Raw genomic sequence first — 23,104 nt, 5'->3', positions numbered from 1 at the left:
AAGCTGTTGGTATAGCTAAGAAAATGCTGATAAAGTGCCACGCGTCTGGTAAAGACCCTTACTTGGCCCTACTTAATATCAGAAACACACCCAGAGATGATGAGACAGGATCTCCCGCACAGAGATTATTTGCAAGACGCACAGCGACAAGGATTCCCACAGCTAGATCGAAACTGAAACCAGAAGTAAAAACCCCAGAAAATGTAACAACGAGACTGTACCAAGATAGACACAGTAGAGCAAAGAAGTACTACAACCAGCATACAAAGCTGCTACCCAAACTTGACACAAGTGATACAGTGAGAGTAAGAGTCAAAAACAAGTGGAAACCAGCTCAACTACTTCCAGATCAGACCCACATGCAAAGACGTTCTTACAAAATAAGGCTTCCAAGTGGAAGAGAAACAAGAAGAAATAGGAGAGACCTCCTGAGAACCAATGAAACTGGAATCTACCTTAAGGAAGAAGACCCTATTGATTGGCCTGAAACCTCGATAATGCCAAAGCATAAGTCCAGTCAAGCCAATAACAGCATCAGGTCTAATCAGATATGTCAAACAACCCCTTCTCCTACCCCAGCTACTCCGCAATCACTGACTCCTCCACTTCAGTTTGCACCTGCAGGTAAAACACCTGTTCTCACAAGGTCAGGCAGAGTGTCTAAACCTCCTCCAGGTTTGAATGATTTTGTCAAATAAGCTATAGAATTGTTTATCTTACTGAGAATGACTACGAAAGACACTTGAGTTTCATATTTGTTCTATATTGACAATCAAACTAGTTCAATAATCTTAGATAGTAGTATGTACATTTAGTATCAACAGACAATCAAACTGCCAGAACTCGTCTGTATTTGATTTGTTGAGTGATGATTTGATATTTGATTTGTTGATTTGTTACACCTAGTAGATATAGGTTACTCTAGTTCAGATGTTGTATTTAAAAAAGAAAAAAGAAAAAAAAAGGTTATTTACAGGTACAGTGTTCAACATGTCAATTCACTGACTAATATAATTACTACCATGCACTTGGGACAGCCTTAGGTCACCACATAGGCACTCATAAATAATGTGTAATTATTTGTTAAAACAAAGAGGGTGTTATGTATTGCAAGTATGTATTGCTTACATTGATCATGTGATAGTCATGTGACTGAATAAAGTAGTTTTCTGTAATGGCGGATACATGCCTGTGTGTGATTTCATTACGAGCACAAGATAATGATGACTAGTGACCGTCAAGGACATAACACGGGGCTGCTTTGAGTACGAGCATGGATGTATCACTAATACATCCATGGTACGAGCGAAGTGAGGCATGTTGAGGTATTTTGTTGAGAATTATAAATATTGCGAAATGTCAAGTACAAGGTTTAAATACAATGGAATGATGAAAAAAATGGCAGAGTCTGCTGACAGGCGCCGGTCACAAAAAACACTGTGAATTAAAATATCAGACGATGTACATGTATGTATTAATCGCCGACAATCCACCCGTATGCACGAGGGACTAACCCGGAAGCAAGTCGTTGTCAGCCATACGTTACAGTGGTAACATCGTCCGAGAAATCGCTGCGTTCAGAGTGTCATTATTCACAGAATTGTTGTTTTCGAGTGAAAACCCGTCTTGAATTGTATAACTCTAACAAATGAAGACATGTCAAGTTATATTTTGAAAGTTGTATCGCTAGTTTGAGACGATTTTCTCACGTACTATAGTACTATCGAGGCTTACTTGGAAGTAGTAGGACCTTCCAGTTCATCGGGAAGTTTAGCCAGTCCGATAATTCTTTCTGGTTTAGTTTACAACACTTTTGATCACGCAGATTTTGTTGTTGTGATGAAAAGAAATTAAAAAAAGATCATTTCAACCATTTCGTTGTGTTTTCTTTGTGAAAGGTAACCGAACATGAACGAGTGTTACCACTGTAACGTATGGCTGAGAATGACTCTCTTCCGGGTACTTGAGATTGTCGCCGTACGGAAACTAAGATGGCGATTAATACATTTCTTCCCTATATATATCTACCACAACTAGAACAAGTTGAATGTTGTTGACTTTGTAAATTTGTTAGAAAATTCAAATTCAAATTGCCTCAAAATTATTTTAGATCCCTAGTTTATTTCATTCTTCATTAAAATTTTCCAGGGTTACAGCTGTAAGACACTGGAATTACTTATAGCCAACCTCAAAATCCTCTTTTTTTCTTTTTCTTGTGTGCATTTCCCAGTCATTTTTTTCTGAGATTTTGTGCAATTTTTCATAACAGTAGATTTTTGTTATAAAATGGTGACTATGGTATAAAAGTACAATACATTACCAACTTCTGTGTAAAATGTGTTTTATAGTGAGACATCATATGAAACCACTAACCACTTTATTGCATCGCTAAAACAAAACTGCATAGTGACTCGAAGAGCTGAAGACCTGAACCACTTCTACATGTCACCAAAATAAAAAATTAAATTAAAAAAAAACCAGCGGAGCTATTCTGACCGATAGGTCGCTTGTTTAGCCTAAGCTTCACAGTAGAACTTAGTTAGGGTTAAAGGTCAAACCACACACACATTATACAACCAAAGCAATACTATATCTTGTGCTAGGGGGTCAAATCATAGAATACATGTATTATGCCTTGGTACTTGTTATATTGTGTACTTTATGTGATTTAGGGGATACATTATAGGTGCAATTTCTTCCATCCTTTAAAAGTAAGACAGCTGAAAGATATTGAATGGCATTATTTTTTAGTACATGTAATTTTTTTATTTTGTGGCAACAGTATTGTGTTATGTTTGTGGTGACAATTATACTATTTGTTACAATGGAAAGAGTTTTTAATTCACTTTGTTACATATATATGTGTACAAAGGGAATGCATAGAAGCAGAAAATAAGAAATGTAATTTATTTACTGACTCATAATGACAACTGTTGTATATATATTATGGTATATATACTAGAAATATTTCTCATCTGTGATCACAGCTGAAAAAAAAGCCATTTACTGTCAAATCAGAAATAAAAATAATTTTTTACAAAGAAGCACACTGCACATATATATTCCAGTACACACACACACACACACACACACAGACATGCATGTGTGCATGCGTGTAGATGTACACATACATGCATACATACATACATACATACATACATAATACATAATACATACAGACAGACGTAGTAGTACATACATACATACATACATACATACTTACATACATACATACATACATACATGTACATACATACGTACATACATATAAAGGATTTTAAAAAATGTATTACATACATTGAAGAACTATTTGTACTGGGATTACCTTTTTCACTTTGTATATTCTGATTTGGTCATTGTGGTATTGCTAGTAATTCTATGTGATGAGTTTAGAGTTATAAATTTAGAGTATCATGTCACTTGATAGGAAATACAATAAATCAGTGTTAGAATGTTTTCTTCACCAAGTGACACATAGTGGCATATAAGTCACATCTAGTCAAACACATACAGACATGTTATTGTCTTATTTGAAGGAGTATATCTTCTGATCAGCTTTATAAATAAATGAATAATATAAATACATTATTGTATTGTGTCAATATCTAGTACGTTCCATGCATAACTAGTATTCAGCTATTGTTATATTCAGTGTTCTCCCCCACTATAGACAAAACATGGTACTAACAGTAGCACTGTCCTTGCCATCCAGGCTGCCATGCATAGCTGGTTTCTGACAGTCTGCTGTCCCAGCTATAGACAAAACATGGTGCTAGCACTGTCCATGCCACCCAGGCTACCATGCATAGCTGGTTTCTGACAGTCTGCTGTCCCAGCTATAGACAAAACATGGTGCTAGCACTGTCCATGCCACCCAGGCTACCATGCATAGCTGGTTTCTGACAGTCTGCTGTCCCAGCTATAGACAAAACATGGTGCTAGCACTGTCCTTGCCATCCAGGCTACCATGCATAGCTGGTTTCTGACAGTCTGCTGTCCCAGCTATAGACAAAACATGGTGCTAGCACTGTCCATGCCACCCAGGCTACCATGCATAGCTGGTTTCTGACAGTCTGCTGTCCCAGCTATAGACAAAACATGATGCTAGCACTGTCCTTGCCACCCAGGCTGCCATGCCTGGCTGGTTTCTGACAGTATGCTGTCCCCACTATAGACAAAACATGGTTCTAGCTCAGTCCTTGCCACCCATTGCATTAAGCTTTGAAGGTTTTGCCATGTTTGAAATGTGTTCATCCATAACCTTGAATAATTTTTTCTATTAAATGACAATATTATAATGATACTTTAAATGAAGAGAAATTGCCTATCCCAACTTTCACGAGTACATGTGGAGTATAATATGTAAAAGTGTATTAAAATTCTGCAGTAATACTATTATTTGAGCTTATATCTACATGACAGTTTAGTCTTTTGTCATCTAGGTTTTCTCACAAAACATTCAAAATTCACTCTTTGCAAGCCAAGTACAAATATGCTCTAGCTTTTCTTCATTTGCAATCCATCTTTCAGAAGTTGATGTTAAAAGTGTACAGAATCTTGAAATGAATTCTTCAGGTTTCCTAAAAATGAGAAACGCTGTGCAGGCAAAATTACTGAACTGAGCTGTCCAGTTTTATTCTCACTCATACTCGTAAGTACATTCTTTGTGTTTTGTGAATGGAAACTTAATAAGTTGATGGAGATGATCAGTTTTGTAAAATGCACAACTCTGAAAGGGAAATTATGTCTGCATCCATAATGTGGAACAGTATTCATGACTACCAGTGTTGTGTTTTAGAATCTGGTCTTTGTATGTCTCGTGACTTGTACCTATCAATGTACAATGTACTCCTCAAAGAATACCTCAGCCACAAAGCAGCTTTTGATCAGTTTGAAGACTTTGGTCTTGTAAATTGCATGACAAATATACATTTGTATACATGTATGTACAGTCAATGTACAGTCTAGAACGTTTACTTCTCCTCAGCCACAAAGCAGCTTTTGATCAGTTTGAAGACTTTGGTCTTGTAAATTGCCTGACTTGTATACATTTGTACAGTCAATGTAAGTCTGGAATCATGTTGTACTGCTCACTGAATACCTCAGACACAAAGAAGCTTTCAGTAGACTTTGGTCTTGTAAATTGCATGACTAATATATTTGTACAGTCAATGTACAGTCTGGAACATTTTACTCAAAGAATACCTCGGCCACAAAGCAGCTTTCTGTTTGTAGATGGTATGTGATATTCATAATTCCACTATCCACTGTCTCCCAATCCCATTCCAGGATATCATCCTGATCCATGTGACGCCTTACTTTGAGAACTGTCCAATCCTTGCTGCCGTCCAGGATGGGTTCACCGCTGTCATCACGGAAACCAGGTGACAGAACACATACATAGAGCTGACCACGAAAGCTTATAGGGTAGTTCTGTTTCAACGGTGAGAAGAGATCCTCTGAAAACCACCACTGTTTCAGTTCGGGGTCAAACACCTCGACGTCATGGACACTCAACGCATCATCGTTTTCTCCGCCAATCACCCATATTTCGTTCTGATGAAGTGCTACCCCACATGAGAATCGAGGGCTCTGCATTGGCGGGAGATCAATCACCCAAGAGTTTCGGTCTATGTCGTAGCACATAGTGCGACTACCTGAAAAGATGTAAATGCAATGTTTGTGGCTGACGGCACTGAGATCCATAACTTCTCTTGGCATTGACGCTACATAGCTCCACTCGTCTAACAATGGGTCATATTTTTCAACTGTATCTAGAATCTCCCATGCATTTTCACCACCGATGGCATACACGCAACAGTTAGCATAGACAAAGCCATACTTTGTTCGTCCAGACAACATTGGTGATCGCTCAATCCAGGTTTTTCTGATTGGATTGTATTGGTAAAATGTACGGTCTTGATGGTGAATAGCTGCAGCGTAGACTTCATTATTTTCTGTCACCACAAAACTTGCTCCAAAGTTTGTTAACTTTGGTGGGTATGGTATCGTAGTCTGTTCTGATGTATCGGGATCAAGACACAAAAGTTTTCTTTCGAAGTTAGAACCGTTATTCGGTCTGCCTGCCATGATAAGTACTTGCCTGGATACCATACCCAAACGTTTTTCGTTCCCAAGTCTTAATGTGTCAGTTTTCTCACTGTTGGTCATCTTAGCATCTGATTGTCCGAGGATAGTTTCATCGATATACTTCATACATTCATCAGATTCACATATGATAGCATTGGCTCTCACTTCCTGACATATATATGTAAGCTTCATAAAACCAAGTCTCAGCTTCAGAAAAAACTTCCACAGATCATGTTTCCTTGTTTCTGGGTCGTGCTCGTACCAAGTCAACAGAGCTTCGTATAGCATCTCTTCACTTGGGATATTAAGGTTACTACTTATCAATACCTCAGACATTAGTTCGGATGTAACTTGTAGGAATTCCTCCTCGTGGATTAGATCTTTGAAATTCAGATTTATAAAATCCCACGCTGCTGCCTTGAGTTGTGTGTGACTTATCAACGTTGCTATATTGTACACTCCAATACAGTTCGAAACATGTAAATGTCTTTCGAGGTAGCTTGCACAACGGTCTTCAATCACCTGCATCTGAAACATGTGCGCGGCTTGCAAGAGTCCCTCTACCGATTCTTCGTCCATGGAGATGTCTGCCGAATACATGTACGCCAAAACCTGTTTCATGGACAATGCGTCGACACCTTGCAATTCGATCTTGTTCATTAGTGTTTCGCATAGACTACCTGTAAACATTGCTTTGAAGTACGGACTGCACGCAGCCAACACGTTTCTGTGGCAGGCAAATATTTGATTTTCTACGACGATTTGAACGTCTGTTAAAATTCCATCTTCGTAAAATGATCTCAGTCCGCCAAGCAGCTGACGTGAGTGGGTGTCGTCTAAAGCTTTCGTTTGCTCCATCCCTTCCATTGTTTATATCTGACACCAGTAGTCGTAACACGTAACATTTGACGCCATGGACTCTATAATTTCAATTTCAATAGATCAAAACGGCATCTACAATCTTCATAACGATTTCGATACTTATTGTGACGAGGAAAGCCTTTCACACTGTGACCAATTAAACTGGTTTCTTCCTAATATAAACGCATAATTTCTTCTAGTATTTCGGACAGGTAGCCATTTTGCTTAATGGCGCCCTCAGTGGCACATCAAGAAGTTCTTGTGTTTTCACATTGCTGGCTTTATGACGGGGCCTGTTCATAGTGTTTACGAAAAATAAACCAAACAAGGCAAGTCAAAATGTACGATATATCAATATTGAACATGATAGGTATGAACGATAATGTAATAAACGTATCTATGCTACAAAAATTGCAATACATAATGAAAATGTATTACGACCAAAGCAGTCACAAATTCAATCGTGAAAACACAAGAACTTCTTGTATGGCAATTGAGGGCGCTCCAATACGTTAATATTGCTATGTAGCTATGGTTAAGAACTATACATATATACTGGAGTCAGTAGCCATGCTAGAAACTGTCCAGAAAGCTACACTATTACATGACACAATAATGGCACATACACACATACTAGTACTAACATGTATAATTTACTTTCTCTGATTTTAATTGTCATTTAAACTGTTAAAGTATGATTATGAATTGAAAATATCATCATGTACACATACTTTTAATCTGATTAAAATCTGATGTGGTGAAAGTGGCTCGATGTCTTTATTTTTATTTACCTCTATTTCCATCATTTTGTGTCGTTTGTTTTGTTTTGTTCCATGTGATCGCCACCTTCCCACATCTGACCCTGCGTAATAGAAAATCTTGTTTGAATCTCAAGGATCTCGCACTTTATGAGTAGCCAATCAGGATGAGCATTACATTGGCAGCTGGACACACTGGAGAAATTGAAAAAACAAACATACACATGGATGATTGCGTTGACAACTCGATCCATCGGTGGCGGTGCCATCTCTCCGAACAAAAAAAGAAGTGTGTTGATTGGTTGAAGAAAGATCCTTGAGATTCAAACAAGATTTTCTATTACACAGGGCCAGATGTGGGAAGGCAGCATTCACCCGGAACAAAACAAACAACACAAATTGTGACAATATGATGGAAATAGACGTAAATAAAGACATCTAGCTGCTTTCACCAAATCAGATTTTAATCAGATTGACATACACCTTACTTTATTCTTTTTAAATTCTAAAAAAAATTAGCTGACAGACTGGACTGACCCATCATTTTTACGGTGTTACGATGAGAAACCCAGAATTGTGTAAGGCCACCCTTTGTGCAAACACACACACATCAATATCAGAAAGATGACAGATACTCAATTGTGAATTTAAGAGTAAAAGAAAACTTTTTATTTCAAACAGGAATGCTAACAATCTTTGTAGTTTTTGATTCAGACTGGCGACTTTGTCATTTTAATGTTGATTAGTTTTCTAAAATGTACATACAATATTTCATCCATCATAGTTTTTGACTTGGTGTTGTTTTGGTGTCGAGTTTTTAACTTTAAAGTACATAAAATATTTCATGACTAAAACAAGCAGCAACTTTCATTATATAGAATACTTTCCTTCAGAGTACTCTATGCCTTCCAATTTAATAGAAACAGTGACTGACTGAAAGAAGTGTGAGGTTGACTAAACAAGGAGTCGCCAGCTCACGTGTCTCTCTCTCAGGTTTTCAAGCCTTCCTTTACTATTGCTCATGTAAACCCCCCAAAACCTCAATTTCATTTAAAGAAAACAACCTGTTAAGAAATACAATTAAAGATATAAAACTAAAAGTTACCCCAGCTCTTTCACTTATTGTTCCCATTATTAAGTATAACCCACGCCGATTTGCTTCTATCAGGAAAATATCATTAAAGATGCGAAGGGCAGGATTTCATTACTGGGACAAGCCATTAGCCAAGCAAGTGGGCTTGTTATCAAAGAGTACCAATATTTAAACATGTGATGATGGGCTCTTACATAACACAAGTAAACAGCTGTAAAACCTCTATTCGGCCGTCTGCATGGACTGCAATTGAGGCAAACCTTATCTCCGTCTTATATCAGTTGTTATCAATTTATTAGGCTATTATAAGTAACGTTACAAACAGCTTTAGAGATGCAAACAACTTTTATGACACCCGTTTTCGCCAGGCAAGCCCGCGGGTTTGTTGCACTTGGACCGCTAATGGCTTGTGAATGTCATGTCTAGGACCTTAGTAACCAGTCTCATACTATGAAAAGAAACATCAATCCTAAAAAGATTCTGAAAAAGTTGAGAACTTACACAATCATTCAGGTTTAAAAAATACACTTTGTTTAGAAAAAAATACATATAGGATCCAGTTCATGATAGCCTCTACTGTATGATTTTATTTCAGTGACAACAGCTTTTGGACTGCGCCCTCATGTGGTCAAAAATGAGGAATTGATACTAGCCCAATGGATTTAATGTTTTCCTTCAGCACATTTCTGAAATTATTTTCCTCAAAGTGCTGAATTTGAACCTTTTTCCTGAAGTTATTCAAGCTGCACCAGCTGTAACTGGGGTATCATATTTTTCAATCAGACGACTAACAAAATATTCACTAAAAATACCAATAATTATATATTATACATTTTACCCGCAAGTACAAGTAGTACCGTAAACAGGTTGAAATCATGATTGTGTTTGAGGCACTGATTTTAGGGTGTGGACCCAAAAACCAATTTGATTAGATTTATTGCACCATATTGCATGTACAGCTTCACAAATATGTTAACCCACAAGTGATTCAGTACTGTTCAGGGTGTACGATGTATCACAAGTAAGTCATCATATTGACCAAAACCATTTCAAAAATCGTTTCAGTTGCAGCTAGTGCAGCTTTTAAGTGCATAAAAGATAAAGAGAAAGAAAGAACAAAAGTTTATAAACTTGAATAATAATATTTGAAATAAGTTTAAAAAAGAAAGGTAAAATCTTAGGCATATAATTGTCATCACTTTATTTCATATCAGTGATCAATGTAATCCACTCCAGAACTCAGCTAATGCCCCTTAACAACAAATCATCTTGAATTTAAATAACTGCCTGATTCCCTAGCCTAGAGTCATGTCATGTGGGCATTTTGACTGTCATGTCTCCCCTCTCGCCTAGCATTTCACGAAGGATTTTTCAATTTTTAATGACGCTTCGGTCAGGAAGTTACTGGTGCAAATCCTTATTGAGTTTTCAAAATTTCCTGCTGTGCGATGACATCGATAGTGTCACCGTGTGATAAGAACCATAGACCCTCCACCAACATGGGGTGGAGTTTAGGTTAGAACCACAACAAGGAGAATGGAGTAGTACCAAGTAAACATGATTACCATATCATGAATATCACTGTATGTAACTGTAGTGTCTGAATACACAACCGTTAGCGAAATGCTAGGCTTGCGGGGAGACAATCGATTGATAGCCAAAATCCCCCACATGCCTTTACTCTAGGCTATCATTCCCCTGAATAAAATGATGACAAATATCTGCCTATACAATGATATTTCTGGCTATTATGGATAATCCTAAAAAATTTGTGTATGCTAATAGTATTTTGATGTCCAGGTTGAACAGATCAGGCTCTTTGGAGGCATAGAAATTAAACAGTACATCGTGACCTCTTGATTTCAATTCTCCATCATCTCTACCTTATAAGAAAACTGAAAGAGAAAAACAAAACATAATTATTTAATATATAAAATGATAAATCATGTAATATTCTAATCAAACTATCATTTAGCTTTAGAAAGGTTAGCTTGGTGTTTTTATACATTCTGTACACTGCTGAAATGAATATCATGACCTGAACATTACAGCTGTTGCTAGGCAATCATCTAGAACACTACAATTGTTGCTAGGCAACCATCTAGAACACTAGAATGCAGTACTACTACTGTATGGATATCCATGGTACTTTGATCTAAACACTACAACTGTTGCTAGGCAACCATCTAGAACACTCCAACTGTTGCTAGGCAACCATCTGGAACACTACAATTGTTGCTAGGCAACCATCTAGAACACTGCAATTGTTGCTAGGCAACCATCTAGAACACTAGAATAGAGCATAATACCTGTATGGATATCCATGGTACTTTGATCTGAACACAGATAACAGGATACTGAAGAATACTACAACTGTTGCTAGGCCCAAAATAGTAACAACTGTGGAGAAACGACCAGAAATATAACAATTAAAACACATGAAATCTTTGTAGTCATCAAAAAGGTTTGTATATTCAGTTGCAAATATCACTACAATATGATAAAAAACATTGAATGAACTAGCTCTGTGGTATCACTGTTTGTTTCATAACAAGCAACAGAAAAAATATAAGGACTCTTAAAAGTTCAAGTAATCATTTCTGTGGATCAACTTGAAATACAGAAATTAAAAGTGAACGGGTTTTAAATGGGGCAAATAAAAGTCACATGTCAGTCTTTGACAGAGAAGAACCTTCCTCAGGAATACATATCAAATCAGAAAGCTGACTTCACCAAATCACAAGTTTCATACTCACTTCTACGTTTTCCTACATCTCCCTTCTGAGTGGCACTTTCATTTAGCAATACAATACCAAAAGTAATGGCAGCATCTGAAGTGTTACTTGTTAAGGTTAACATAGTCTTGAACTCAGTCTAGCATTCTTTTAACTAAACATTCCATGCAAGTTAAAGCATTCAATAACCGTTTCTTTAATATTACAAAAGGGGTCGTTTTGGGTTATGTACAATAGTTTTAAACCTTTTATACCGATATACAGAGGTTGTGATTAGTCTTTAAGACTATTATGAATTCTGTGATTCCATATGGACATTATCCTATTTATACAGAATGAAGTAATTATCTGCAAACACTGTTGTTGTTGTTGTTGTTGTTGTTGTTGTTGTTGTTTTATCATCAAAAGTTCTTCCTGAGTCATAACCTTGCAACTTATGTACAATGAAATCAAATGGAAATTTTCAACAGGAACTGGGGAGCTTCTTGTCATGACTGTTTCCATGGTGAAATACTGTCAAGAACTCACACAACACTTAAATTGTAATTGACTAATTGGCACAATTCATAACAGGTTATTTGATAAATGTCAAGAGGACTTGTGGCATCATTCTTTATCATTCTCTATTTTTTTTTTCTCATTCTCAAGTATTCAGGGAATGAATTTTATTCTCAAGTATTCTGATTTCCCTGTTTGGCCAAGTGAAAGGAACATGAGTGAAAAATGAATGAAGAATATCCTTCTAGTGCATTTCACAACTTGGACAATATGACTCTCAAAGTGTGTTTTGATAGTACATTTCAAAACTTGGACAGTGTTTTGAAAGGGAAGGAAATTGTGTGATGACTGAAATCAAAATATATGAGAAGAAATATATTTCATTATATACATAATATAGTTCAAAGATTTGACAAACATTGAATGGTGGTAAATGTTCCTTTCCATGAAATATCAATTTCCGCAACAAATCAAACAGCAACATTTTCACTGCAAATCTATCTTATGGACCCCTTTCGTACCCCAGGATGTACTTACGAACCAAAATGACACACACTTTCATTTTTAACTATGAAACAAGCATTGCAATTTAAACATTTTATAGTTTGAATTATGTCACTTGATTTGTCAACCCAGCTGTATAATTGGGAACCTGGTAGGATAGAGGTTGCATTATGAATGGTTTAATCCTATGCACTAATAGAGGCTGCAATGGATTCTATGCTACCGGGGGGAGTTGAGGAAGTATAAAGGGTCGTTGAACCATTACTGGTCTGTACCAGGAGTAATAATTGTAAAGTGCTTTGAGCGTAGTGTGGGAAAACGCTATATATAAAATGTAACGTTATTATAATTTTAGGAGTATTCTATCGAAGTAAACTTTCATTGAAAACACAAACTTCAATATTGTTATCTGAAATTTTGGATTGCGCTTCAGTGTTTGTCAACAAAGATCTGACTAACATGTGTAGATCTGTTGATAAATTAAGGTAGTCTGTAAGGTACAACATGGTAGGGCGCCCTCAAACATTGGTCAACCCTGAAGTAAGCAGATGTCATATATTGACATAGACTACAGTGTGAAGATCTGTTGACAAACGTAGTCTTTGAAATTATGTCATGGTGGGGGTGTCCTCATGCATCGGCCAACCCTGAAGTTTGTTGACAAAAGACTACACTGTGTAGATCTGTTGACAAAAGACTACAGTGTGCAACTCTGTCTACAAAAGACTAGTGTGCAGATCTGTCAACAAAAGACTACAGTGCACAGATCTGTCAACAAATGATTATAGTGTGCAAATCTGTCGACAAAAGACTATAGAGCTGTTGACAAAAGACTACAGTGTGCAGATGTTGACAAATGACTACAGTGTGCAGATGTTGACAAATGACTACAGTGTACAGTTCTGTTGACAAAAGACTACAGTGTGCAAATCTGTCAACAAATGATTATAGTGTGCAAATCTGTCAACAAATGATTATAGTGTGCAAATCTGTCAACAAATGATTATAGTGTGCAGATCTGTCAACAAATGATTATAGTGTGCAGATCTGTTGACAAAAGATTATAGTGTGCAGATCTGTTGACAAAAGACTATAGTGTGCAGATCTGTTGACAAAAGACTACAGTGTGCAGATCTGTTGACAAAAGACTATAGTGTGCAAATCTGTCAACAAATGATTATAGTGTGCAGATCTGTTGACAAAAGACTATAGTGTGCAAATCTGTTGACAAAAGACTACAGTGTGCAAATCTGTTGACAAAAGACTATAGTGTGCAGATCTGTTGACAAAAGACTAGTGTGCAAATCTGTTGACAAATGATTATAGTGTGCAAATCTGTTGACAAAAGACTACAGTGTGCAGATCTGTTGACAAAAGACTATAGTGTGCAAATCTGTCAACAAATGACTATAGTGTGCAAATCTGTTGACAAAAGACTATAGTGTGCAAATCTGTTGACAAAAGACTATAGTGTGCAGATCTGTCAACAAATGACTACAGTGTGCAAATCTGTTGACAAAAGACTACAGTGTGCAAATCTGTTGACAAAAGACTACAGTGTGCAAATCTGTCAACAAATGATTATAGTGTGCAAATATGTCAACAAAAGACTACAGTGTGCAGATCTGTCAACAAAAGACTACAGTGTGCAAATCTGTCAACAAATGATTATAGTGTGCAAATCTGTTGACAAAAGACTATAGTGTGCAAATCTGTTGACAAAAGACTAGTGTGCAAATCTGTTGACAAAAGACTATAGTGTGCAAATCTGTTGACAAAAGACTACAGTGTGCAGATCTGTTGACAAAAGACTATAGTGTGCAAATCTGTTGACAAAAGACTATAGTGTGCAAATCTGTTGACAAAAGACTACAGTGTGCAGATCTGTTGACAAAAGACTATAGTGTGCAGATCTGTTGACAAAAGACTACAGTGTGCAAATCTGTTGACAAAAGACTATAGTGTGCAAATCTGTTGACAAAAGACTACAGTGTGCAGATCTGTTGACAAAAGACTATAGTGTGCAAATCTGTTGACAAAAGACTACAGTGTGCAGATCTGTTGACAAAAGACTATAGTGTGCAGATCTGTTGACAAAAGACTATAGTGTGCAAATCTGTTGACAAAAGACTATAGTGTGCAAATCTGTTGACAAAAGACTACAGTGTGCAAATCTGTTGACAAAAGACTATAGTGTGCAAATCTGTTGACAAAAGACTACAGTGTGCAAATCTGTCAACAAAAGACTACAGTGTGCAAATCTGTTGACAAAAGACTATAGTGTGCAAATCTGTTGACAAAAGACAATAGTGTGCAGATCTGCTGACAAAAGACTACAGTGTGCAGATCTGTCGACAAAGATTGAAGTGTGTATTCAGACAGTTCAGGTAACAATTTTTAATGTTGTGTTTGGACCAAAAGTTTACTTTGATCCAATGGTTTACCAACACAGAAGAAACTCTAAGAATATATACCATTGTACGGGAATAGGAAGAGAAAAGGAACAACCACCCAACATTTACATGTAAAGGATACAGAGTAAAATGACAATATGAGTCTCAGCAATAAACTGGGCTTGGCTGCTGCCATGAATGTAATTCTATATGATGAAATGAATACAAAGAAAGGATAAGCAAAGCAAAAATAAAAATAAAATATCAAGTCAACAAAGTAAGGATTGAGAGGAGATATAAGGCAAGACTGAAGTACATTTGGTATAATGTATGTGTAACCTGCTAGGGTCAAGTCATGGACGGATTTTGATATCGTTTTCCTTCTCACCTAGCATTTCCCTGTTGTTGTTTTTTACTTTAATGAAGCTGTGGTCGGTGCAAATTCTTATCGGGTTTTCAAATTTCCCTGCTGTCAATAGCATCACCATGTGATTAGAACCAAGACAAAGGGTGAAGCAGTACATGTAAACATGATAATGGTACCATGAACGCATTACAGAGATTTTCCTATTAACTAAGCAAATGGTGGTTTCACCCCACTTCTTATCGCTAAGTAGTGTTTGTTGCCAATATTTACAAATGTGATAATCCACTTTTACATATTAACACCAAAGTCAACAGTTGTTTATATTTCTCTTGCTCACTGGTACTACTTTCCGGCATTTCAACACTGAAACAAATTCCCGAAATTTTGAGTTAATTTTCATTTTGCAAGTCAAAATCCCACCATCTTTATTTTACCAAAGAACAAGTGGTGTATTTTATTGTCTTTCTCCATGATCATTGTAATTTAAAAGTGTAGTTCACAGCGTAAGAATATTTTCAAGGAGTAAACAATATCAGGCAAAGCTAAGCTCAATGTTATATCAGTTGTTATCAGTTTCATTGACCTATTATCAGTGACATTGCAAACAGCTTTAGAGATGCAAACAATGTTTATTATACCCGATCTGCTGGCTCACCAAGTCAGGTTTGTAGCACTTGAACGGCTAATAGGAGAAAACCTTCATGGTTGCTGTGTCTTATTTTAGGTTTGAATCAACACACATTAGGGAAATACTAGACGAGAGTGGACACTATAGTCAAAAACACAAATATGACACAGCCAAAAAGGTAGGAAGTCGACGAGACATGCAGTTATTTGTTATGAAATAATGTGAAATTACTATTATATAGCTTGAGTTGACACCCATACTTAATTTGCACATAATTCTATTTTATTTGCATAAAGTGCAAGTCATTTGCATATAATTCTATTTTATTTGCATAAAGTGCCATTCATTTACATATAGTTCTATTATTTTTGCATATAATTCTAGAACTAGTAGAAGCTAAATACCAAATGCACATAAATAATAACAAAGGATACGCAGAAGAAGAACAATGTGAGTTTCAGCGACAAATTGGCCGCTTCTACTGCCATGAATATAACTCTAGAACCAAAATAGAAATCATATTAGGTATCTATCCCTCATGTTTAGAATTTCCCAATAAATGACCACTAGATGGCGCTGTAACAAAGTCTTAATTTTACAGTGCACAACAAAATAGAGCCTGCAAGTGCCAGTGTTGTTGCCACTTATTGTAATATACTCAACCCTGAGTGGTTACGTAAGTGGACTGAATCTTTCAGACTAAACAAAATAAAACAAGGACTTTTTTTAGACACCACACATGGGGCTATAGATACAGCAAAATTAGACTCGGTTGTTCTCTCCAAAAGTGTAAATATATAGAGACCAACATCAGAATTACAACAGAAAACGGATTTATGGTTTTCTATCATCACTCTACATAGATAGACAGCAGGTGCCATTAAAATATTTTGATCATTAAGAATTACTAAAAAAAAGTGAAATTTATAGCATGCATGAAAAGGAGACACTGTATAAACAACTATTTTAATTTATCAACTTGTGTGTGACAATCAAAAGAGCGATACACACACATATTTTTAAGTTAAAAAAACTCATAGCAAAAAACGAGTAGGAGTGTGAAAGATAGAAGAGAAATTTGCAACTTATGGCAATCCATCGATAAAGAAAGATATTGCAGGAAATTATACAGCAAAAATTGCCTGTGACCTGTGACCTATGACCTTCAAGTACTCAGAGTACTAGGTTCAGTGTGTTTCAATCAGAGCCACGACGATTTGTTGGGAATGGAAGCAGTACTGAATAATTAGGAAAGTGTTCACCTAATTGCCAGCAGACTAATATTTGTGTACACTCTTACCATTTGTCCTGTCTGTGGGTTTTTGTGTGCATATGGTGGACCTCTGATATGGTTCCACATCTGACCTGACGTCATGGCAAATACAATACACTGTAAAGACACAGACATGAACTCAATTGTAAGAGATCAATGGATTGTAATCAGTTGTACATAAAAGAGTAGTAACTAATAACGATAAGTTCTTGTAATAATGCTTTACAGTGTTGAGCTTTTTATAGCTGTAGAAATATCCAAGTGTCTTCATCTTCTCATACATACATACATACATACATACATACATACATACACACACACACACACATACATACATAATACATACATACATACATACATACATACATACATACATACATACATACATACATACATACACACACATACCATACATACATACATACATACATACATACATACATACACACACACACACACATACATACATACATACATACATACATACATACATACATACATACACACACACATACACATACATACATACATACATACATACATACATACATACATACATACATACATACATACATACACACACATACACATACATACATACATTATACATACATACATACATACATACATACATACATACATACATACATACATACATACATACATATATACATACATACATATATACATACATGCAACAGACAGACACACACACACATGTGACACATACGTACATATGCACAGACAGACTGACATACACCCACGCATAAATATTTGTATTCAAGCTATGTAGTTATGGATAGGGATAAGAACTAACAACCCCTAGCATGAATCTTATTTGCATCATCAACGATTAGTAACTACAATGCTATACTTGTCACAATTTCAAACACATTTCTGTTAACCAAACAACTTATCCATCTATGCATTCTGTACAGTGAAATCCCAAACAATCACAGTAGGATATGATACAAAGTGAATAAAACATAAAAAGTAACTTACCAATGCTCCAATACCCCACATTGTTTTATTGTACAAGAATTCTAAGTTGTTACGTCTCAGATACAGAAGGCCACACACAAGGGAGAAAAGCAGACCAAGTGCAATTGTACCTGAGTAGTTGGGTGGTCTGAATACACGAATCTAACACAAATATGGAAACAAAAAAATGTAATATGTGTAAACAACACAAAATTTAAAAGGTTCACTTTGGATAAGGATTAATATTTAGGTGTGAAAAACAGATGTTTAGCAGAGCTGTAGAAAAAGTTGGTCCTGAAGAAAAGAATGATCTGTTTGGCTTCATTGATAAGATAACATGAACGCACAAACCTTAGATTGAAACCCTGGCCTCTAAAAATACAGAGGAAAACAAATTCTTTTTTTTTCATATCATAATCAATTAATCCTGCTTTGCTTGATTTTGAATCCATGAAAAACACTGCCATGTATCATACAGAGTACAATCTTTCTTTACTTGAAAAAACATTTAATTTAAGCAAAGTCAACAATAAAATTCCTGTTTTTTGCCACAGGAAGCTTAAGTCAATCTTGTGGAGGTATGGAAATTGTACAAATTGTACACGCACTTTAAATGGGGTTACATGTGCAGTTCTGTGAGGGGGTAAAACTCTCCATTTCATCAAAACCCTGTATTGGAGTATATTGACTGAAATCTAAACGCTACATAAATGCTTAGTTCTAATGATTCAGTGTGTTAGAGTGCATCCTAAAATCTAGTCTGTAAGATAAGATATGATGAGCTGAGCTGCCCTCTCAGCAATTACTTTGTGTGAAGAGAATTCTGCTGAAGGTGGAACAACACGCTGTCACTTACAGTCAAATCATACTCTAAAGGCATCGTCTCAAGTGTACCAAGGGTAGCACTAATCTGGTGACCATAGATATTTACTAACTACTTACAAATGACAAAACTAGATATGAAAGATTGCAATACACATCTTTTTTTATCGTTATGTGTGCTTTCTTGTCTAGCATGCTTGAAATTGATTATTATGTATAGATGTCCTAATGTACTCTTCTGGTGACATTGAGATAAGGATCTATTGATTGACTGACTGTCTAATGGTTCCTGCCTAATGATAAAGACTTTATACTTACTACTATATCTGTTCTCTCACCAACCCACTTAGCAATGGCTTCCGATGCAAACCCAAGCCTGTAATACAAAATGATGCATCCATTGAAAGATAAATTCATGACCAGTCATGGTTAGATAAAACACTGTAAAGGGAAAGGTTTAATAAAAAGGTGATATTAATAGACAACGTTGGTTTCATTCACTTTCAGTAATCAGAACGGAGCTGGCATTGATCTGAACTCTAATAGGTGGACGTGTTGAATGGGCTTTGATTGCACAGTATGATTTTTCACTGAATTTTGCTGTTTCATCAAAACATGTGTACTAATAATAGAACCCATGACGTGCGAGTGCCAGTGTGGGTACTCAGGTATGCATGCTTGGGGTGTTTTGTGCTGCACTTTCTCTAGTTAGTCCTTAAAAATATGGCCATAGAGAACACTGGAAATACCTCAGATATGTAACACTTGCACTCATGCATCATAGGGTTCTGTCATATAACTAAATACATTGACCAAAACTTACCTCTGTATGTCATACGTATCTCCCTTCTTTGGTTTACCCTTGGGTGGAAAATGCATCACAGCAGGTGCAGAATGCATTTTCAACTGTAACATGTAAGGCAAAAAATAATTATGTGTTTCAGACAACATGGCCTCAGAAAATACGGTAGGTAGGACGGGAATTTATTTTATTTTATTTTCTCTTTTTTAACTGTCTCTATTTTTGAAAAATATTGCTTTGACCCCAAAACAGATGAAATGCCAGTCAGAATACCCCTTCAGTGATAGTTTGATGACATATGTACAGACATGACTTGGGAAAGAAAACAGACGTACATGAAGGTCAAGAAGACAAAGAATTTCTTAACTTTTTGTTTTACATGTATAAAAAAATGTTTAGGGTTGGACGCTTAAACTAGGGTTGGTCGGGTTATCAAAAACACATAATTTTTTTATTTGGCCTAAAGAAAATTACTTTTTATAAAGACTTGTACTCAATGACAGATTTGCTTGAAGCCAACATACAATACAAGTTAACTTTTCATGGTAATTCTAATGAACTGTTCGGGGGCAATGTGCCACAGAATGTGGAGAAGCATTACTGTTTTGACTTCAAGACAATGGAAAAATCTAAAGACAATTCTCGCTACATGAAATATAATCTAACCACCTAGGTGCGCCATAAAAATAACAATTATTAAATTTCTTGGTTGACACCATGCTCCATGCAATACACATGCATAACTCTACGTGTGGATGACATTCTTATTCTGTCACTGTGTTAAAATGTTATTTCAGGTACCAAGAATTTAACTTTGGTTTCCGTTCAACATTTTTCGTTGTAAGACAATCAACTTTTATTGAAGAATTTTCCATTGTATGAGGACAAGACGTGGGATTGTGCACCTAGAGTACTTTTTAAATTTATCCTTCGGCTTTAGTTCGGCAACCTTTGAAGCACAGATCCGAGGTATATTACAAGACTGGAGGAGTACAGCTGTTATTATAGGGCTGAATAGCAAATTTTCTTTTCAATGGTGGGAGACTTCAAAAGGAACTAGATATTGATAGCCTCACCTAAAAAGCACATGTAATAATATGGTACTCACAGCGGCAAAGACATCATGGCCTTCATCATAGTCCAAACTGGCAAAGAACAACTTATTGCTGTACGCCTGAGAATATCGCCATGAATTGGCTAGAATCTGAAATTCATCATTAACTTGTCTGTAAACAGAAGAAAAAAGAGTTAAATTTAATAACTGTCAGTAATCCTGACTATAACTACTGTATGCAATCTGTATCTTTCTATTGATTACTCAGCTACCGAATTTTGGTACAAAATGTCACAAACTCTTTTGCATAGATACACCATCCCATCTATGAAATTAGTAATATTTTCAATTCAATTCTCATGACTTGAAATAAAATTGTACCACCTTGGCACATCGTGAAAACAACGATCATGGAATTTCTTGGTCAACACCACGTATGACTTCCGCTCTACATACAGAGTCGCTACACGTGGTGACGTGTATAACTATAGGCAAGTGTGAGAATAAGTCAACTTTGTTTTATTTTGACCCTCCAGCATGAAGTAAAATGGTATTGCAGGTACTAAGAATTCATTGAAGACAAACTGAGATTAACTTAAAGGATTGGTCACACCTTACCTACACACTGTACACTGTCTCTGTGGTTGAAGTGCAGTGAACATGACCAGGACGGAATAGTTACGAGGTGTTACTTTCACATACTGACGGAATTTATCTCCATTTAACCTTATAACAGATCTCTTCATATTCCAGTCCATCAGTTGTTTTACTCGATCACCGAGAACTTGCTGTAATTTGGAATATCGACCAAAATTAAGATAATATACAATTAATTTAGGGAGAGCAAGGCTATATTATATAAAAGCGATTTTCTGTTTCCTTTTTTTAAACACAACAAACAAACCAGATTTTCCATTAGGTTTGCGATGACCTCGGGATAAGCTTCCATACGCCAAGTCCAATATCATTATTAATGATTTTACTATTTCAATATTTGAAAGTTATCTCGTCAAATATACTGTCTCAGTGTCTGCATACATGCTAGATCTGTAAATTGCTATATATATTAGAGATATTGTATTAAATGTAGGTTTCATAAAAAGTGACACATGGTGCATTTTGTTTGGCTCCCTACAGCAGTGACGTAGAGCACTGGAAACATTATTTCTAAGCGATATGTATATTAGTAATAGTACTAGTACTGGTGCGGTGGCATTGGTGTAAAACTAAGAGATGCGATCAAATTATCAATACCGGTGCACTCAGGCTCAGAATATAAATTATTCTCCGTTAGTTGAGGGAAAGCGCGATAATTCATAGGTTTATAATATCAAAACTTACCTCCTTTTTCTTTGCATCAGCAAATGGCGTATTTGTTACTATTATATTCATAAAAATGAATATAAACAGAAGAAGCCATTTCCCGAATACTCCTCTATCCGCCATGTTGCACGTTTGCATGATTACGCATGCGTAGAATATCATTATGGGGGACAGAAGCTCCGTTGTAATTGGCTAATTTTTTGGTGACCTGGATAATTTAGCCAACCAAACACGCGGTCTGTTAACGTCTTCTGTCAGACGGGCTTTGTCAGTGTATTGGTTGAACTGTCGATCAGGTCAGTGAAGTTTTTCGCTTATTTTGAACGATTTTTTGAAGTTTTTTTACTGTCATTAAGTGATTACCCAAAACATTGAGCACTATGTATTTCTTTCTACCGATTTATGTACCGCGTTGCCGTTGACTGTCTCAATCCCGAGTCTGGTTAATGAACGGACACCATCTCGCTGATCGGCAGCAGCAGTCGCCTTGCTGCGCCGAGTTGAAACCAATATGCATGGAATTTTGTGTAATGTTTACGTTCGCTGATATCACAGCTGCTCGTAATTACCCAACAGCCTCCCGAACAAGCTACTTCAAGTTGTGCTTCTGTTCTTCCTTTATCGAATATCACTTTCAAGTGTCAAATTTAGTCGGAAAATAGATGTTGAAACGAATTGAACTTGCTTCACGTTCACTTTCCACTTTGACCAGATTGTGACTATGTACACACATTTAGTGGACAATAACTATGGAACGAGCCAAGCCCACTGGCATTCAGGCATTACGCGATAGACCCATCGAAAATAGAACGGATTTCGTTATAAAGGCTTTTACTAAGCAGATTGTTGATAACCATGAACTATTAAGTATTTTGTGTTTATGAGCAATTATGGATTCAATTTACAAAGGCATTATATAGTT

At 36.3% G+C, this 23,104-nt stretch overlaps 4 protein-coding genes across 5 annotated transcripts in view; 1 reads left to right on the top strand and 3 right to left on the bottom strand.

Moving 5' to 3' along the window:
• Window positions 1-23,104, bottom strand: part of LOC144438423 (uncharacterized) — a 349,033-nt gene that overhangs the window by 241,116 nt on the left and 84,813 nt on the right. The gene's annotated exons all lie outside the window — the stretch shown is intronic.
• On the bottom strand, window positions 5,191-6,957 carry LOC144438807 (kelch repeat and BTB domain-containing protein 8-like). Its single transcript, XM_078127984.1, has one exon. It carries the CDS (start codon window positions 6,955-6,957, stop codon window positions 5,191-5,193), a length of 1,767 nt encoding a protein of 588 aa, XP_077984110.1.
• Window positions 8,356-22,305, bottom strand: LOC144439531 (dolichyl-diphosphooligosaccharide--protein glycosyltransferase subunit TUSC3-like). 2 transcript variants are annotated; one of them, XM_078128836.1, is made up of 11 exons: window positions 22,201-22,305; window positions 21,478-21,647; window positions 20,914-21,031; window positions 19,827-19,909; window positions 19,322-19,379; window positions 18,203-18,343; window positions 17,228-17,317; window positions 16,362-16,425; window positions 11,559-11,633; window positions 11,112-11,202; window positions 8,356-10,697 (listed from the first exon to the last, which is right to left on the bottom strand). In XM_078128836.1, the coding sequence occupies exons 1-11, from the start codon at window positions 22,303-22,305 to the stop codon at window positions 10,682-10,684; spliced, it is 1,011 nt and encodes a 336-aa protein (XP_077984962.1). In that variant the 3' UTR covers window positions 8,356-10,681. The 2 variants fall into 2 exon arrangements, with proteins under 2 accessions (XP_077984962.1, XP_077984963.1); XM_078128837.1 differs by lacking the exon at window positions 16,362-16,425 and adding an exon at window positions 15,075-15,138 and having other exon boundaries at window positions 22,201-22,302.
• The window catches only part of LOC144438661 (zeta-sarcoglycan-like), a 41,717-nt gene continuing 41,062 nt past the window's right edge, over window positions 22,450-23,104 (top strand). The window contains exon 1 of the mRNA XM_078127809.1: window positions 22,450-22,478. The gene's annotated coding sequence lies outside the window, so the exon portion shown is untranslated. The remainder of the gene's footprint in view (window positions 22,479-23,104) is intronic.

Source organism: Glandiceps talaboti, chromosome 8, assembly GCF_964340395.1.
Source record: "Glandiceps talaboti chromosome 8, keGlaTala1.1, whole genome shotgun sequence".
Taxonomy (NCBI): Eukaryota; Metazoa; Hemichordata; class Enteropneusta; family Spengelidae; genus Glandiceps; species Glandiceps talaboti.
This window is presented reverse-complemented; position numbering and strand designations above follow the sequence as displayed.

Coding starts and splice junctions, on each gene's coding strand:
- LOC144438807 (XM_078127984.1), bottom strand. CDS start 6,957: ATGGAAGGGATGGAGCAAACGAAAGCTTTAGACGACACCCACTCACGT.
- LOC144439531 (XM_078128836.1), bottom strand. CDS start 22,305: ATGGCGGATAGAGGAGTATTCGGGAAATGGCTTCTTCTGTTTATATTC. Junction 18,344..19,321: donor GTGAGAGAACAGATATAGTA/GTAAGTATAAAG, acceptor TATTTGTGTTAG/ATTCGTGTATTCAGACCACC. Junction 16,426..17,227: donor ACCCACAGACAGGACAAATG/GTAAGAGTGTAC, acceptor TTTTGGTTCTAG/AGTTATATTCATGGCAGTAG.